Source organism: Epinephelus fuscoguttatus, linkage group LG18 (genome assembly GCF_011397635.1).
Source record: "Epinephelus fuscoguttatus linkage group LG18, E.fuscoguttatus.final_Chr_v1".
NCBI lineage: Eukaryota > Metazoa > Chordata > Actinopteri > Perciformes > Serranidae > Epinephelus > Epinephelus fuscoguttatus.
This window is the reverse complement of record NC_064769.1, coordinates 40,100,842-40,119,285: the sequence shown is the minus strand read 5'-3', so window position 1 is coordinate 40,119,285 and position 18,444 is coordinate 40,100,842. Positions and strand designations below refer to the sequence as shown.

Genomic DNA, 18,444 nt, shown 5'->3' with positions numbered 1-18,444 from the left:
GGTTTCCTGTGCTCACTGTGAGCTCAGCAGAGACTTTTTTCCCATCCTCACCACCTGCGGCCTGTCTGTGAGGAAGTCCAGGATCCAGTTACAGGTGGGTGTTGGTACTCCCAGGTCTGCCAGCTTGGCAGTCAGCTTCATTGGTCTGACTGTATAAAAGGCGGAGCTGTAATCCAGGAACAGTGTCCGTGGGTAAGTGTTGGGGGAGTCCAGGTGCTGCAGAATGGAGTGAAGTGCCAGTGCCACTGCGTTGTCCAAACTGGCAAACTGGAGGGGGTCCACTGTGTCTGGGACCACAGAGCTTATCTGCTTTAACACCAGCTTCTCCAGACACTTCATGGCAACTGAAGTTAGTGCAACAGGTCAGAAGTCATTCATTGTGGTGGTGGTGGTGGTGTTAGGTGGTCTTTGTACACCTCCGCCAGCTGTTCTGCATAGGCCCTCAGGACTCTCGGTGCCACACGGTCAGGTCCAACTGCATTACGGGGGTTCACCTGCCTCAGAGCCCCAAGGACCTGTGTGTGCGTCAGTTGGAGTGCATTCTCATCAGGGTCACAGGGGGCCTTTTGGGGAGTGTCTCTGTTGTGTTGGTCAAACTTGGTGTAGAAACTGTTGAGGCTGTCTGGTAGAGAGGCGTCCCGGGTCACAGTTCTGTTTGTAGATGTTCTGTAGTTGGTGATTGATTGGATTCCTTATTTTCCCTGTAGTGGCTCTCAAGTCCTTGCGTGTATGTCCTCTTGGCAGCCTGGATGGATTTTTGGAGGTCGTATCGGGCCTGCCTGTACTCCATGATGTTTCCTGATTTGAAAGCTGTGCACCGATTTCTGATCTTATTGCGTACATCCGCATTAAACCAGGGCCTCTGATTGGGAAACACACGAATAGTCTGGGTGGGGATGCAGATTGAAGTGCACCAGTCAATGTAGTTGCTAACAGTATCTGTGTATTTGTGTATATTATCTGTGGCTTCCTTAAAAATGTTCATATCTGTGGCCTCCAAACAGCCCTGCAGCTCTGCCAGTGCATCGTCAGTCTACATCCTCACAGTCCTCACTGTGACTGGGTCTGCTTTGAGCCTCTTGGTGTAGGTGGGCCGTAGCAGGATAGCAAGGTGGTCGCATTTTCCAAAATGTGGCTTGGCGACAGCAGTATAAGCATTTTTAACGTTACAACAGCATTTGTCCAAGATGTTATCTCCCCTGGTGGGGAAACTAACAAACTGGTGAAACTTGGGGATGCTTTTCCTGAGGTAGCATCTGTTAAAATATCCCAGGATAAGGACAGTAGCATCTGGATATGCTTTCTCATGTCTGCTAATCATATTGTACAATTCTCTGAGTGCACTGTCCTTGTTAGCCGAGGGGGAGACATACACTACACTCAGGATTATGCACTGCAGTTCTCTGGGCAAATAAAATGGTCTGTTCCTCAGGGTGATATACTCCACATCTTCAGAACATAACTGAGATATTACCGTATTGTTGGTGCTCCAGGATTATTTGACAAGGACTGCTGTTCCTCCCCCGCCAGTTTTTCCGCGGTCCATGGCGCTGCGGTCGGCTCTGTAAACACTGTAGCCTGTCGGTGTTATAGCCTCATCGGGGGTCCGCTGTCCGAGCCACGTTTCACAGAAGCATAACACAGAGCAGTCCTGTATATACCTCTGAGTAGCCATCCGACTGAGTAGATTGTCCATCTTATTTGCCAGAGACTGAACATTAGCGAAGAGTATGACCGGAAGAGTTAGCCGTCCTTTCCTAACCAGTCGGCGGAGTCTCCGCTCTACTCCTCCCCACCTGCCTCACTTCCTCATCGGCCTCCGGGCGCCAGGAAGTGCCCCTGCTGCGGCTCGGCTTGCTGTTGGTCCAGCATGAAGCTGTAGGTCCGGGAAGGTGTTGAGGATATTAGTGTCGAAAAATCCTCTGACTCAACTCGTCGAGTTGTAACAGAGTCTCACGGTCATACTTAACATTGGCTCTGACATAGTGAACACGAAAAGACAGTAACGTTAATACAAGAATGGTAACTACATAAAGCTTGACTCAGAGAGATCCACTGTGTCGCCGACCACGGAGCACCATTTTGGATCGGAGAAAGGAGCAGAGACACTGAGGTAAACCCACAATGTTGTCATTGTAAGCTAAAATTAACACAGACTTGTGTTAAATGTTCATCGAATGTGTTAGCATCTGTTTGTGAGTCACAAGAAATCCTAATGATCTTTTAGAAGGAGTAGATGTTAATGTAAGCTAGCCCACGCTCTGTTAAATTTAACAATATGCTGACATAGTAAGACAGTACTTTGAGATGGCTGTCAGAAATGACAGAGGTAGTATCATGTTTTACTATCTGAGGTGTAACAGGTGGTGTGTTTCACATGTTTAGAATAAGGTAGATATGGTGTTGCACATGGTCAGTAAGTCAGCACTGGTGCAGGCTCACTGTTGGAGGGTTTTATAACTCACTTCCTCTCTTGACTAGTTGGTTTGAGACGGAACTCAGTGTGGTGGATGAAGTGGATGTGGGGAGGGAGAGGGTGTGGAGGGGGTGGGGGGGTTTGATAAAGGCCCGAAAAGTAGCTGTAGGGAGGTACAGAGAGGCAGGATGTGACAGATATATTTCAGTAAAGCTCCACCTCTTCCTGTGCGCAGATACACACTGAGGACATAACGTGATGATCAGAGTGGACAGCGGACACACAGGAAGAAAGACGGACGGGCAGAGAGACGGTCCACCTGAACATGGATCACCTGTCGCTACTGGTGCTGGTGCTGGTGCTGTGGAGTTCAGGTAGGACTCTGCTTAAAGATGATGTGTTATTATTAATATTTGTTGGTTTGGTTCTCATCAGTAGTGGGGGAGTCCGCCATAGATTCAGACTCAGGACAGATGTATAGGAAATGCTGCTGCGTGTGATGCAACATCTGATTGGTATCAGCCTCGATGTTTCCCTCTCCTGCAGCCTGATCAGAGCTGCTGAAAGTTACGCAACATTTCTTGATGGTGTTGCTTCACATTAAAAGAATAAAATACAATAGACTTTATTGTCATTGTACAGGGTACAATGAAATTATGGGTGCTCAGCCCACACAGTGCAAAAGAAGACAATAAAAACATGCATGACATAAAACACCTGCTGCTATAAAAAACAATAAATAAAACAGACACAGTTGTGCAATTTAGCAATAAATATAAATATGAGTTCATGATTGTTCCTGTGTGTGTGTGTGTGTGTGTGTGTGTGTGTGTGTGTGTGTGTGTGTGTGTGTGTGTGTGTGTGTGTGTGTGTGTGTGTGTGTGTGTGTGTGTGTGTGTGTGCGTGTGTGTGTGTCTGTCTCCATGTGTGTGTGTGTCTGTGTGTGTGTGTCCGTCTGTCTGTCTCCATGTGTGTGTGTGTGTGTGCTTGGGGGGGGGGGGAATCAGTGTTTGTTGGCAGTTCTTATGGCCCAGGGGTAGAAACTATTGCAGAGTCTGGAGGTGTGTGAATTAATTGACCTGTAGCGCCGCCTGGAGGGCATCAGTTCAAACAGGTGATGGGCTGGATGTGAGGGGTCTGTTGTTGTGGATGTGATCCTGTTGTGACAGCAGGATTTGGATATGTCATCCAGTTTGGGCAGAGGGCAACCAATGATTGTTTGAGCTGAGTTGATCACTCTTTGGAGGGTTTTCCTGTCAGCTGCCTTGGAGCCAGCATACCACACACACAGAGACAGTATGTGAGCATGTTCTCCACAGAGGAGTGGTAGAAGGCCAGCAGCAGCCTCTTCTCCAAGTTGTTTTTCTTGAGAACTCTCAAGAAGTACAGCCGCTGCTGTGCCTTTTTCACCATAGCTGTGATGTTGGTGGTCCAGGAGAGATCAGCTGAGATGTGGGTGCCCAGGAACTTGAAGGAGGTGACAGTCTCCGCACTCTCTCCTCCGATGAAGAGAGGGGCGGGGTCATCTCTGTTTTTCCTAAAGTCTATGATGAGTTCTTTTGTTTTTCTTGATGTTCAGAGAGAGGTTGTTCTCTGAACACCAGGTAGACAGCCTTCACACTTCGTCCCTATAGACAGACTCATCTCCATTGGAGATGAGCCCAATGATGGTGGTGTCATCTGCAAACTTTATGATGGTGTTCGTGGGATGGGACGGAGTGCAGTCATATGTATAGAGAGAGTAGAGGAGGGGCTCAGCACACAGCCCTGGGGAGAGCTGGTGCTGAGTGTGTGGGTGGAGGAGAGGTGTGAGACAATTTTGACAGTCTGTGGGCGGATTGTGAGAAAGTCTCAACTGGACAAACACAGGGGGGCTTTTATTGTGAAGCAGTCACAGGAAACACTATGTGTTTGACACTAAGGTAAAAAAAAGTGTGTCAACCAAACAAGACAGCGGACATGTTGTTCATCTTGTTGTCAGTGGATTAATCTGATATATGATGGTGAGTAACAGACAGATTATCAGACATGTCTTTGTGGTGGTTTCACGTCTGATGGTGGTTGTTTTGCAGTGATGGCTGAATGAAGCCTTATGAAGCTTTGCAGCTGTCTCTCTGTTAGTGCTGAGAAAGATTCAAAGCTTCACGGCATCAAACACAGTAAACACAGTGACACCTGGTGGCTGAAACACCACAACACAACCACCATTCTAATAGTTTTAGTCTGGTGTGCAGTAAAAGTCCAAGAATCATGTCTGTTATTATATCTGTCATAGGTGTGATCAGAAGTGCTGCATTAAATGTAGATGTTTGGTGTCATATGTTACAATAAAATAATAGTCGACAGGCCGACATATAACAAAATATATAAATGTACCTTACTGGTGTAGTTAGGCCCAGTGTCACTGTGGGCTCATTATGTCTATATGTATATGAAAATATATATTCACAATTTCCCCTCAGGGATAAATAAAGTATTTCTGATTCTATTCTTATTCATTCAGCAGCAATTTAGTAATCACTATTTTCACAGTTAGTTTTACTTTGTAATTTGACATGATTTTAAAGTGCCACTACTTCACTTGTATTGTCTTTGAGTTCTACAACCAGTCTGTCTCATCCTCTGCGCTCAGCATCCAAGCCTCCCACCATCGTCCCAGAGCTGACCTGTGCCACTGGTAATGGTGTAATGTACCGAGGCAGGATTGCTGTGACTGAATCTGGCAAAACATGCCAGAGCTGGTCGGCTCAGACGCCTCACCAACATGACAGAACGCCAGAGAACTACCCCCACAAGTACTGTAACTGAAACATGTTGTTTTTCATGAAAGAGGGACATATGGTCTGTTGCCTTTATTGTTGAGTTGACCTGTGTTCATCATTCTTACTGTCTGTCATTTGTCAGAGGCCTGGATAACAACTACTGTCGTAACCCTGACAATTGGACGATGCCCTGGTGTTACACCACTGACTCTGAAACCCGCTGGGAGCACTGCAAGGTGCCGAGATGTGACACAGGTACAACTAATCAATGATGATGGTTCTTTACCCATTTACAATAATAATGACGGTGGTGATGATGAAGGTCAGTCGAAACACGTGTGTTCAGAATAGGCCGATTGCTGGGCCTGTGGTATTGCAGCTTGTAGCTTTCTGGAGAACGGCTCATACAAACAACTTCATGCTCGACACAACACTTCCTTAGATCCTGACCAATACACCTGGGCCCCAAACAGCTAGAGATTTATTATGAAGTTTACACATGAAAATATTGAATCATGTTGCTATTCTGACTCACTGGACCCTGAAATAATTTACAACCCATCCAAAGCACTTAAAAATATGCAAATCATGATATGATGCATTATTATTCTCAAACTATCCAGAATTGAAAGCTTCCCCTTGAACAGATGTTAGATTGCATGTGTTACAGTCTCAGTGAGGGAAACGGTGAAAAGTAAAGCAAGGCAGCATTTACCCTGGGCCCCTAAAACACTAAATAAAAACACACCCAAGTCACTTCTACTCAGAGACACCGCTGAAATATACTTTGCAGATGTATTAATTTCCAAATAGGTGTATTAGTTGCTTGACATAACCACCATGTGTATAAACTAGAGCATGGCTTTAATTAGCGGAGATATTTTGACAGCAGTGACATCATTAGCGTCAAACTTAAACAGTGGACATAGATGAAGACATGCTCGAGTCAGTTCACAGAGCTCTGGAGCCTCGCCCTTACTGCTGCACAGATCCTGTTCACGTGTGTATTCAAAGATTATTATTACTAAATGTGTTCTGTGTCCAACTTGTGCCAAATTCAACACTGCACGTCCTTAGTTTGTCCTTATTTATTTAGTTTATTGTTCATCTTTTGTTTATTTGTGTGTCATATCAGTGATGTGACACATCTATAGTCTCAAGTTTCATTCCAAATATTCAGGTGTCATCTATATATTTAGATTTTATTCCATATATTCTGACTTTCATTCCATGTACTGCAACTTCACATTATATATATTTGTAATAATGTCCTAAATGGCATGCCATAATATAGGGGTAAAAATGGGTACAAACTCTCCTGATGTGTACTACACAACTGGTTTCAAGTTTGAAGTTATTTATTGTCATATGAACAACAGCTACAGAGAAGAAGCCACTGGCAATGAAGACGGGTGAATGAAGTAAAGATAAATGATGGATACAGATTACAAAAGTACAGATATGTGATGGTTAAGATTTGACAGAAAGACTTTGTCGTTGAAACTCTACAGGGAGATTTTGTAAATTGAGGGGCGTCTGCCCTGAGCAGCAGCAAGATAAATCTCCCCACAGAGTCCAGACACTGGTGGTGACTTTGATGGACTGATGAAAAGATAAGATGATGAATCTGTGAAGACTAGGTGTTGACTGTTAGGTGGGGTGTGAACTACAGAACTAACTACAGAAACAAAGAGAATCATATTTAAAAAGACAGCAGCAAGATGGCCAACAGTGAAGGTGTGTTGCTGTGCTATTGGTTAAAAGTGACCATCTGACAGAACAGCTGATTTCTTAATTGACAGCCTCAGACAATGACAGCAAGCAACTGTGAATGAGTGAGTGAGTGAGTGAGTGAGTGAGTGAGTGAGTGAGTGAGCATGCGTGTGAGGAGTCCTCCCACAGATCTGTGTGGAGAGTTGACTCTGACTGTGTTCACTCTGGATCTGCTCTGACAAAGTGTGCAACATCACATTCCTTTTCCTACAAGCATACAGCCTCCATCCTGATACCATTTTTAACATGTATTTTCATAATATAATCAATATGTACAAGTAATCGCCTTTCAGAGTACACAGCATGTGCTTTAGCTCACATTTGTTTTAACGAGCCATAAACTGTCAACGCTGTTACCTTTCCACAGTAACAGGATTTGACATGTGAGTCGCAGGGATGATCATCATAGATAGCTTTACTGTCTTTAAAGGTCAGCCTTATCAAATGAAAACATTTTTAAAAGTCATCATGTGAATGTTATTCAGCTAATGTCCACAATATGATGAAACTGATTACTTGATTTACTGTGAATGAGCCCTTTGATTATGGAAGCGAATCGTGACTAATATTTAAATTAAAATGTATTTGCAGAAATGCTTTTTCATTTTAAGAATGTGGCTGCATTATTTGACACATATATAAAATTAATCATCAATCATCCTATTTGCATTTTAATTTTCTTCTTCAAGACTGCTCATTCTTTTACTTAATTAAAATGAAAAAGAAAAAGTCATTTGAGATTTAATTTTCAAAATATGCCCAGCAAATAGATACCAAAATTGAATTTGAAAGGTAAAATTTGAAAATTAAAATGCATTTACAGAAATGCTTTTTCATTTTAAGAATGTGGCTGCATTATTTCACTCATAAATAAAATCAATCAACCTATTTGCATTTTCTTCTTCAAGACTGCACATTTTATGTCATAATCAAAAAGAAAACAAAGAAGACATTGCTATTTCATTTTCGTGGTCTGCCCTGCAAAATAGTGCTCATAATTCGAAAATGATTTGGCAATCTGAGCGGCGCAGGAGAGTGACGTCAGTAGCCGCTCTTCTTCAGCTGACCATGCTACCCATCTAATATGGTAGGGGGCGGTGTGCACATTTGATATATGGATGCATCACTGGTCATGGCGCTCCCTGAGATTGTGCTTTATAAACATCGTAATTTCTCAAAACTGAATAAATACCACACATAGCAACACAAAACTGCTTTGCTAGCTCAGTCATGTTGTAACTAAGATATCTGCTGGAAAAAATAATTTTTTCATGGACTGTTCATTGAGGATACGGAGTTAATACGTCCGCTGACTTAACAGTCATTTAAGCTAGTAGCAGCTTATACTTATACTTATAGCTTATACTTACTTATAGACATTGTGATTTCCCAAAACTGAATAAAACCACACAGTCCAGCAACTTTTCCGGGGGAAACCCTGTGATATTGACATGTTAAATAATTTTCATACATACAAAGCTGCCTAATATAATTTAGATGTGCCCTGTCAAAGTGTGTGTATAGCGCACTGAATGAGTGTTAGGTGTGAAGAGGACCTTACAAGTGAGCGCATTGTGTTTTCTTATGACAAGCGGTGATAACATCTTCGCACCAAACACTCATTCAGTGCGCTATACACACACTTTTACGGGGCAGATCTTAATTATGTTAGCCTAAATATTTAAGATGATTACTTATGTATGTAATGATTTATTGATATTGATAGATAATATAGATAAACATACAGTCCAACAATTCCTTTGATCAATGGATATTTTTTTGCTTAACAATTTAATGCAGAACAGCAAGATGGCATGATGCAGTTTAATTTCTATGATGATCAAGATCATGCTGAATTAATAGTAGTGTAAATATATCTATGAAACATATACAAGTTTACAAGGGTCTTTGTTGACTGCACCTTGTTAGCTATGGCCTTCAGGCTTGTTACACACTGATGTCAATAGGTACTCCATATCATATCAGTTAATCTTAGCTGTGCATAATTTATTAATTTCACGAGTAGATTCAATATTTGACAGCCATATTGTATGGGTTAGAATCAAACCAAGGCAGTATGTATGAAAATTATTTAACGTGTCAATGTCACAGGGTTTCCTCCGGAAAAGTTGCTGGACTATTATTTAGTTTTGGGAAATCACAGTGTCTACAAAGTATAAGCTCAAGCTGAGTGTATCGGCAATCCAACTACAAAAATGCCAGTTGAGGGAATCCGAAGCCATTTTTAACTCATGTTGGTGCAAACACGAGGCCCTCCATGGTACGCTTTGAACACTTTATTGACTTACAAAAACGTTAAAAACTCCTACAAAAAGCCGAGTGTAAAAAAGACTTAAAACGAGCTCGTGCAAAAGGACAAAAATACTACGATTATAAGGAAAAACCATTCACTCGACACACACACAGACATGGTTGAAAAACTGTGTGGCCTCCCCTGATTCTCATTCCATAACACTGATCAGCTGTGACTCCCCTATCTAACCTACATGTGACTGATCACCACCTACGCCCACAGCTGTGCAGGTAACCCGTAGCAACCCTAGTGCCTACTAACACTGAGAGACACGGCACCTGCTACCAGTTTAAAAGTCTGTCATGTCAGCAGACGTATTAACTCCGTATCCTCAATGAACAGTCCATGAAAAAATTATTTTTTCCAGCAGATATCTTAGTTACAACATGATTGAGCTAGCAAAGCAGTTTTGTGTTGCTATGTGTGGTATTTATTCAGTTTTAGGAAATTCCGATGTTTATAAAGCACAATCTCAGGGAGCGCCATGATCTGTGATGCATCCATATATCAAATGTGCACACCGCCCCCTACCATATTAGATGGGTAGCACGGTCAGCTGAAGAAGAGTGAAGAATCACTCACTCTTGCAGGGCAGACCACGAAAATGAAATAGCAATGTCTTCTTTGTTTTCTTTTTGATTATGGCATAAAATGTGCAGTCTTGAAGAAGATAATGCAAATAGGTTGACTGATTATTCATTTTATTTATGAGTGAAATAATGCAGCCACATTCTTAAAATGAAAAAGCATTTCTGTAAATGCATTTTAATTTTCAAATTTTACCTTTCAAATTCAATTTTGGTATCTATTTGCTGGGGGATATTTTGAAAATTAAATCTCAGATGACTTTTTCTTTTTCATTTTAATTAAGTAAAAGAATGAGCAGTCTTGAAGAAGAAAATTAAAATGCAAATAGGATGATTGATGATTAATTTTATACGTATATGAGTCAAATAATGCAGCCACATTCTTAAGATGAAAAAGCATTTCTGCAAATACATTTTAATTTAAATATTAGTCACGATTCGCTTCCATATTTGATATGTTTGTATGGTCTGGTTGTTCTAAGTCCTGTTTAACTGCTACAAAACCCTTTTTACTGTTGGTTACTATGTTAATTAAATGAAATGCTGTTAAATCCTCCTAAATTAATACCACTTGAAATATGACTCACTGTGTTTTAATATGTTAATTACCAACATAAAAACAATCTGTCTCAATAACAAAAATGATTCCAAAACAATTGTCAATAATGCGTGCATGGAACTGCAACAACAACAACAACAACAACAACAACAACATGAGACCTCTTAGAAATGTGACGTGCTTCACTGATATAACAATACCAATCAAGTGCAGAACAATACCCTGTGACTTGGGAGGGGAAACTTCATAGTAGTGTGCAGACAAAGATGTTCAGTGTAGGCAGTAAAATGTGTATCAGCTGTTACTGTAACAGGGCTGGCAGTCAATCCTATTGTTGGTGTTAATTTCATAAAAATGTCAAAATGACGATTAAAAGAGACTTTCAACTCTTATCATTATAATTTAAACTATACTATATTTTGGACAGGTCCATTCTTTTCTTATTTCTCTTCTAAAAAAATATCTTTTTTCCTAATAGACATGTGATGGCCATGCAAAATCAGGGTGCACTTGATAATCTGAATGAAAACAGGGATTTAAGTACTGCTCATAAATGTGCCATCTATTACAGAAGTCTAATTAGGAATATTAGATATAGTAATACTTTCTGTGGTAACAGGGTTGGCAAAACCATCAAAACAATAAGGAGAGAAACAGTCATAAAATATGAAATTCCACAGCCTGAAAGGGCACAATACAGGTTATTGTAACTTTCAACTGTTTTTAATCCCAGGCTACTGAAAAATTAGAATTTGAATTTAATTAAACTTTTAAATTTCCAAAGTTGAAAAGGCATCGATTTCATTGAATGACCCACAAGCTGTTGGTGATGAAGTGATGTTGGAATTGTTGTGAGTCCAGTTTGAATCAGTGAATTGTTGTTTGATGACATCTTTTTATTTAGTGTCTGGTGTCTTTTATCTCTCTCTATTTTATCTTCTATTATCTCTCCAGACTCTGTCAGGCTGGTGGATGGGACCAGTCTGTGCTCAGGCAGACTGGAGGTGAAGTCTAACCAGAGGTGGTCCTCAGTGTGTGAAGCTGACTTTGACCAGCAGGATGCAGAGGTGGTCTGTAGAGCTTGGCTGTGGGGCTCCTTCAGTCCTCCAGGGGGCGCTCTATGGAGAAGTGGAGGCTCCAATGTGGACCAAAGAGTTCCAGTGTGGAGGCCATGAGTCTGCTCTCCTGGACTGCAGAAGCTCAGGCTCAGATAGAAACACCTGCTCACCTGGCAAAGCTGTTGGACTCACCTGCTCAGGTAGAAGAGGAGCTGCAGCTTTGATTTGGTTCATTTCTCTTCTAATGAAACTCACTTTGTTCTTTTACTGATGACTCTCTGGTTTCTGTTCAGAGCCTGTCAGGTTGGTGGGAGGAGACAGTCACTGTGCAGGAACACTGGAGGTCATACGGGGAGAATGGAGACCAGTAAATGGCTATTACTCTGACTGGACCCTGAAGACAGCAGGTGCTGTCTGCAGAGATCTGGCCTGTGGCTCTGCTGTTTCTGTAGGAGAGAGAAAGGAGTCCTCACGCAGACCTGTGTGGGGGATCAGGTCTGACTGTGTTCAATCTGTACCTGCTCTGAGGGAGTGTGCAGCATCAGATTCCTCTTCCTTCCTCCTGTATCTCACCTGCTCAGGTAAGCCCATCAGTGACATCATCAGTGACATCATCTATGACAGTAATGTCCCCAGGTTGACTCACACATGTTCCAGCTAGAATGGCAGCAGACTGTCTCCAGCAGCCATGATGGAGTCTGATGAGCTGCTGCCTCAGTAAATCAGCTGCTGAATGCATCAAGATACATATCTGTATATATGAAACATACATGTGTGCTGCTTCAGGAGTCCCCTGGGCCAACCACCAACCAGCCTGAAAGAACTCCTTCTTCAGCTTGACAGCTTTCTGAGCCACTGGTTTCCAGCAGCAGGTTCTTTGGTTGCCACCATAACAGGCACCAATGACCTACTGGACACAACTTTGATCAGCTCAGCTCAGCCGCAGGCTCGTCAGTATCTCCACACCCACGTGGCGTCCTTCACCCTGGACAACTCCTTAAAGGAGAGTCCAGCCCCTATCCCTTTGAGATTTTAGGGATCATTTTCAAAACACATTTTTTTTATTGTGGCTTACAGATCATCTCTGAAAAATAAGACAGTGAAAACTGTTTCACTTCTCTGTGTGGTGCTCAGCCCTAATTAAAATATATGGGGGGGGGGGGGGGTATTGCCCCCAATATTCAAATACACTCAGAATGTCCCATCCAATATGTTGATTAAAAACAATCTAAATGTTCTTTCTTATATAATTTCATACACAGTTGGAAAAAGCAGATTCTTCTCTCTGCACTGGCTCCCTGTAAAATCCAGAATTGAATTTAAAATCCTACTGTTAACTTATAAAGCTCTAAATGGTCAAGCTCCGTCATATCTTAGAGAGCTCATAGTGCCATATTTTCCCAACAGAACACTGCGCTCTGAGAACGCAGGGTTACTCGTGGTCCCTAAAGTCTCCAAAAGTAGATCAGGAGCCAGAGCCTTCAGCTATCAGGCTCCTCTCCTGTGGAATCATCTTCCTGTTACGGTCCGGGAGGCAGACACCGTCTCCACATTTAAGACTAGACTTAAGACTTTCCTCTTTGATAAAGCTTATAGTTAGGGCTGGCTCAGGCTTGCCCTGTACCAGCCCCTAGTTAGGCTGACTTAGGCCTAGTCTGCCGGAGGACCCCCCTATAATACACCGGGCACCTTCTCTCCTTCTCTCTCTCTCTCTCTCTCTCTTTCTCTCTCTCTCTCTCTCTCTCTCTCTCTCTCTCTCTCTCTCGTATCCTATTACTGCATCTTGCTAACTCGGCCATTCTGGATGTCGCTAACTCGGCTTCTTCTCCAGAGCCTTTGTGCTCCACTGTCTCTCAGATTAACTCATATCGCAGCGGTGCCTGGACAGCGTGACGTGTGTGGTTGTGCTGCTGCCGTGGTCCTGCCAGATGCCTCCTGCTGCTGCTGTTATCATTAGTCATTAGTCATACTTCTACTGTTATTATACACATATGACTATTGTCACACATGTATACTGCCAGATATTAATATGTACTTTCAACATATTGTACCACAGTAGCCAGAACTATAATTATAATATTATTACTTTCATTAATGTTGTTGTAAGCTACTGTCATTACCGTCTGTCCTGCATCTCTCTCTCTCTCTCTCTCTCTCTCTCTCTCTCTGTCTCATTGTGTCATGTGGATTACTGTTAATTTATCATGCTGATCTGTTCTGTACGACATCTATTGCACATCTGTCCGTCCTGGAAGAGGGATCCCTCCTCAGTTGCTCTTCCTGAGGTTTCTACCGTTTTTTCCCCGTTAAAGGGTTTTTTGGGGAGTTTTTCCTGATCAGCTGTGAGGGTCATAATGACAGAGGGATGTCGTATGCTGTAAAGCCCTGTGAGGCAAATTGTGATTTGTGATATTGGGCTTTATAAATAAAATTGATTGATTGATTGATTTGTTTTCTAAAATCAGTTTTGTTTTTGGACCTGAAATCTTCAGTAAAATGTGTCAGCTAACATAACGACTTTCAGCGAGTCATGATTGAGAGAAAAGGGCCTTTTAAGTTTGCAGTACAGTGGCCACAATGACGCATGGCAGAGCCTGTTGACCCTCTGAACTGGGAGTGCATGCTGAACTGTTAGGGCTGTCACCAGTCAGTCAAGTCAGGATTTATTTCTAGGGCACATTTAAAACGACGGCAGTTGACCAAAGTGCTGCACATTGGGGGGTACAGAGTTAAAAGAATATCAGTAACAAAAATAGAATAGATGTAGAAAACAACGATAAGAAGACAGAGCAAACAGTGCAAACATTAAAATAGCAATTTAAAAAAAAACAAAAAAAACAACTTGAGATCATCGTGCTCAGGCTGAATGATACACCAGGTGGAAGAGAAAGGTTTTTAGGGAGGATTTAAAAGTCTCAAGGGACTGGGAAGATCGAATGTGAAGGGGGAGGCTGTTCCAGAGCCTGGGGGCAGCCGCTGCGAAGGCTCTGTCACCTCGGGACTTTAGTCTGGTTTTTGGCACCACCAACAGTAGTTGGTCCGAAGACCTTAAGGTTCTGGTTGGGGTGTGGCGCAAAAGGAGCTCAGAGAGGTACAGAGGGGCCAGACCGTTGAGGGCTTTAAAAACAATTAAAAGGAGTTTAAAATCAATACGAAAACGGACCAGGAGCCAGTGGTGGGAGGCTAAAACTGGCGAGATGTGGTCGCGCTTTTTCTTGCCCGTGAGGAGGCGAGCAGCAGCATTCTGGACAAGCTGTAGACGGTTGAGGGAGGACTGATCCAGGCCAACATAAAGGGAGTTACAATAGTCTAATCTGGTGGTTATGAAGGCGTGGATCACCCTTTCAAAGTCTGCAGCTGAGAAATAGGGCTTGGTTTTGGCTAGAAGACGTAGCTGGAAAAAGCTAGTTTTGACAACAGCACTGATCTGTTTGTCAAATTTGAATTGGCTATCAAAGACCACCCCGAGATTCTTTACAGAGGAACGAATGTTGGGGTTCAGGGGGGCCCAGGAAATCTGCGGAGCTGCGTGGGGACATGTGGCCTCCAAACAGGATCACCTCTGTCTTGGACTCATTAAGATTTAAGAAATTAGAGCTCAACCAAGATTTGACATCGCTCAAACAATCCAGTAGAGGTTGCACTGCGTCCTTGCTTAGAGACCTTAGTGGCAGGTAAATCTGGACGTCGTCAGCAAAACAATGGAGTGAAATCTTGTGCTTTCTAAAAACATCACCTAGAGGCAGCATATACAACAAGAAAATAACAGGGCCCAAGATGGAGCCTTGGGGGACTCCGCGGGTCAGTGGGGCTGCAGCAGAGGAAAAGTGACCTGACTGCACAGAAAAAGTCCGATCTGTCAGATAAGACCTGAACCAGCTAAGGGCGGAGCCTGTAATGCCCACGGACTGCTCGAGGCAGTGTAGCAGGATCCCATGGTCAGCTGTATCGAAGGCGGCTGACAGGTCTAAAAGCATCAGGATGACAGAGTTACCTGAGTCGGCAGCTAAAATCAAGTCATTAAAGACTCTCAGCAGGGCAGTTTCGGTGCTGTGTCTAGATTTGAAGCCAGACTGGAACTTTTCATGAATGTTGTGCTGGGCTAAAAAAGACTGCAATTGGTTATGTACTTCTCTCTCTATAACCTTGGATAAATAGGGGAGCTGAGATATGGGCCTAAAGTTTGAGAGGATGGAGGGATCCAGATTTTTCTTTTTGATTGAAGGTTTCACCACAGCATGCTTAAAGGCTACGGGGACACAGCCTGAACTGAGACTGGTGTTGATCAGCAGTAAGACGTTATCTCCAACTGAGTCAAATACTTCCCTGAGAAGATGGGGGGGTATACTGTCTGAGGGGCATTTTGTAGGCCGCAGATGATTGACTACATCTGAGAGTTGGGAGAGGGACAGAGGCTCAAAGTGGTCAAGCATAGCAGGGCAGAGGGTAGAGGAGTCTGAGATGGGCCCGACACAAGTGAGGGTGGGTCTGAGGGCAGAAGCTTTTTTAGAAAGAAAGAAGTCATTACAGAGGGAAGGCGATGGTACAAGGGGGGAGACATCACAAGGATTAATGAGAGAGTTAAGAACATTAAACAAAACTTGGGGCTTATGGCTGTTATTAGAGACTATGGCAGAGAAGTAGGCAGTTTTGGCAGTTTTGACAGCTCTCTGGTAGTCAGACAGGCAGGAAACAAGGTCGGGAAACAAGGAGCTTATCTTTCTTGCATTTTCTTTCAGTGTGTCTACATGCGCGTCTGAGGGCACGTGTCGATTCATTTAACCATGGCTGACTAGATGGTTTAGTGCGCTTTAACCTGAGAGGAGCAACAGAGTCCAGGATCTCAGTGCATGTGGAGCTGAAAAGAGACAATATGTCGTCAGCACTAAGAGAACATTTTTCATCTAGTGTACATAGCGGGGAGTCAGTAAAAGCAGCAGAAAACTGTGTTGCAGTCATGGGGGTTATAGCGCACCGGCTGTGTGCAGGGGCGGTACGTTTATCAGCACGGGTAGGTGGTCGGATATATATGCTGTTGCACAGATTTCATTGACAGGGACAGACAAACCATAGGACAGGACAAGGTCTAAAGTATGCCCCTTTTCATGTGTAGGGTCAGTTATGCACTGGGTAAAATCAAAAGAATTAATCAGGTTTAAAAATTCCCTGGCCAGAGGACGGGATTCGCAACATATATGGATGTTAAAGTCACCAGAAATTAAAATGTGGTTGTATTTCACTACGATCCCAGACAGGAAGTCCGCCAAGTCATTTATAAAGTCTTAGCTGTATTTTGGTGGACGATATACAGTGACACAAAGGACGGGAGGTGACATATTGGTGACAAATTCTAAAAGCTGCAATTCAAAGCTGCAATAGCTTGGCACAGGCTGGGACAGATGGCACTGGAGATTTGATTTGAATACAGAGGCTATGCCGCCGCCACTGCCCGAGGAGCGGGGAGAGCTAAAGAAAGAGCAGCCTGGAGGAAGGAGTTCCGAAAACGGGGTATCATCACCAGCAGGGATCCAAGTTTCCGTCACGAACATAACATCAAGTTTGCGGGAGCTGAAGAAGTCATTCAACAGGAAAGTTTTATTAACTCCTGACCTAGAATTAAGCAGGGCCATGGTTTCAGTAAAATGAACTCAACAATTGAATTGTGGAGAATCTAATTGAGCTAACGATGTGTAGCATGTTCACACTGACACAAGTTTGTCTTCTTACTAAAACTTTAAGCCTTTCATTCATAATTTCATGGAGACATAGAGGGAGAGTGGTGCTGAGTAGGACTAGTGTGCAGCTGTTAAGTGTTGGCAGCTTGTCGTCCTTACAAGCTTCAAAATTGTATTTATCATCTGAATTTGGTGACAAGAGTTTCATTCTGTGAAAGACAAGACTTTATTTAAAATGAAACAAACGCCCAAAATGGTCAAAAATGGAGACATCATGAATAAATGTAACAAATTCTCATTATTATTAATATTACTGGTTCTAGTATTATGGTGTACTGCAGTTCTACATGTGGTTTGTGTCAGTGGTGTTGCCTCAGCAGAAGCTGTTGGTGATGAAGTGATGTTGGAATTGTTGTGAGTCCAGTTTGAATCAGTGAATTGTTGTTTGATGACATCTTTTTATTTAGTGTCTGGTGTCTTTTATCTCTCTCTATTTTATCTTCTATTATCTCTCCAGACTCTGTCAGGCTGGTGGATGGGACCAGTCTGTGCTCAGGCAGACTGGAGGTGAAGTCTAACCAGAGGTGGTCCTCAGTGTGTGAAGCTGACTTTGACCAGCAGGATGCAGAGGTGGTCTGTAGGGAGCTTGGCTGTGGGGCTCCTTCAGTCCTCCAGGGGGCGCTCTATGGAGAAGTGGAGGCTCCAATGTGGACCAAAGAGTTCCAGTGTGGAGGCCATGAGTCTGCTCTCCTGGACTGTAGAAGCTCAGGCTCAGATAGAAACACCTGCTCACCTGGCAAAGCTGTTGGACTCACCTGCTCAGGTAGAAGAGGCTGCAGCTTTGATTTGGTTCATTTCTCTTCTAATGAAACTCACTTTGTTCTTTTACTGATGACTCTCTGGTTTCTGTTCAGAGCCTGTCAGGTTGGTGGGAGGAGACAGTCACTGTGCAGGAACACTGGAGGTCAAACAGGGAGAATGGAGACCAGTGAATGGCTTTTACTCTCCCTGGACCCTGAAGACAGCAGGTGCTGTCTGCAGAGATCTGGACTGTGGCTCTGCTGTTTCTGTAGGAAAGGGAGAGGAGTCCTCAGACAGACCTGTGTGGAGGATCGACTCTGACTGTGTTCACTCTGGATCTGCTCTGAGGGAGTGTGCAGCATCATCTTCCTCTTCCTCCATCCTGGATCTCACCTGCTCAGGTAAGCCCATCAGTGACATCATCAGTGACATCATCTATGACAGTAATGTCCCCAGGTTGACTCACACATGTTCCAGCTAGAATGGCAGCAGACTGTCT

At 43.2% G+C, this 18,444-nt stretch overlaps 1 protein-coding gene and 1 long non-coding RNA gene across 2 annotated transcripts in view; both read left to right on the top strand.

Moving 5' to 3' along the window:
- LOC125905949 (uncharacterized) overlaps positions 1 to 13,921 on the top strand; it is an 86,152-nt gene extending 72,231 nt beyond the window's left edge. The window contains exon 2 of the long non-coding RNA XR_007451721.1: positions 13,755 to 13,921. This is a non-coding gene — a long non-coding RNA (uncharacterized LOC125905949). The remainder of the gene's footprint in view (positions 1 to 13,754) is intronic.
- LOC125905936 (scavenger receptor cysteine-rich type 1 protein M130-like) overlaps positions 1 to 18,444 on the top strand; it is a 362,554-nt gene that overhangs the window by 144,114 nt on the left and 199,996 nt on the right. The window contains exons 11-12 of the mRNA XM_049604264.1: positions 17,662 to 17,967; positions 18,059 to 18,346. Coding sequence (XP_049460221.1) covers positions 17,662 to 17,967; positions 18,059 to 18,346 — 594 coding nt within the window. The remainder of the gene's footprint in view (positions 1 to 17,661; positions 17,968 to 18,058; positions 18,347 to 18,444) is intronic.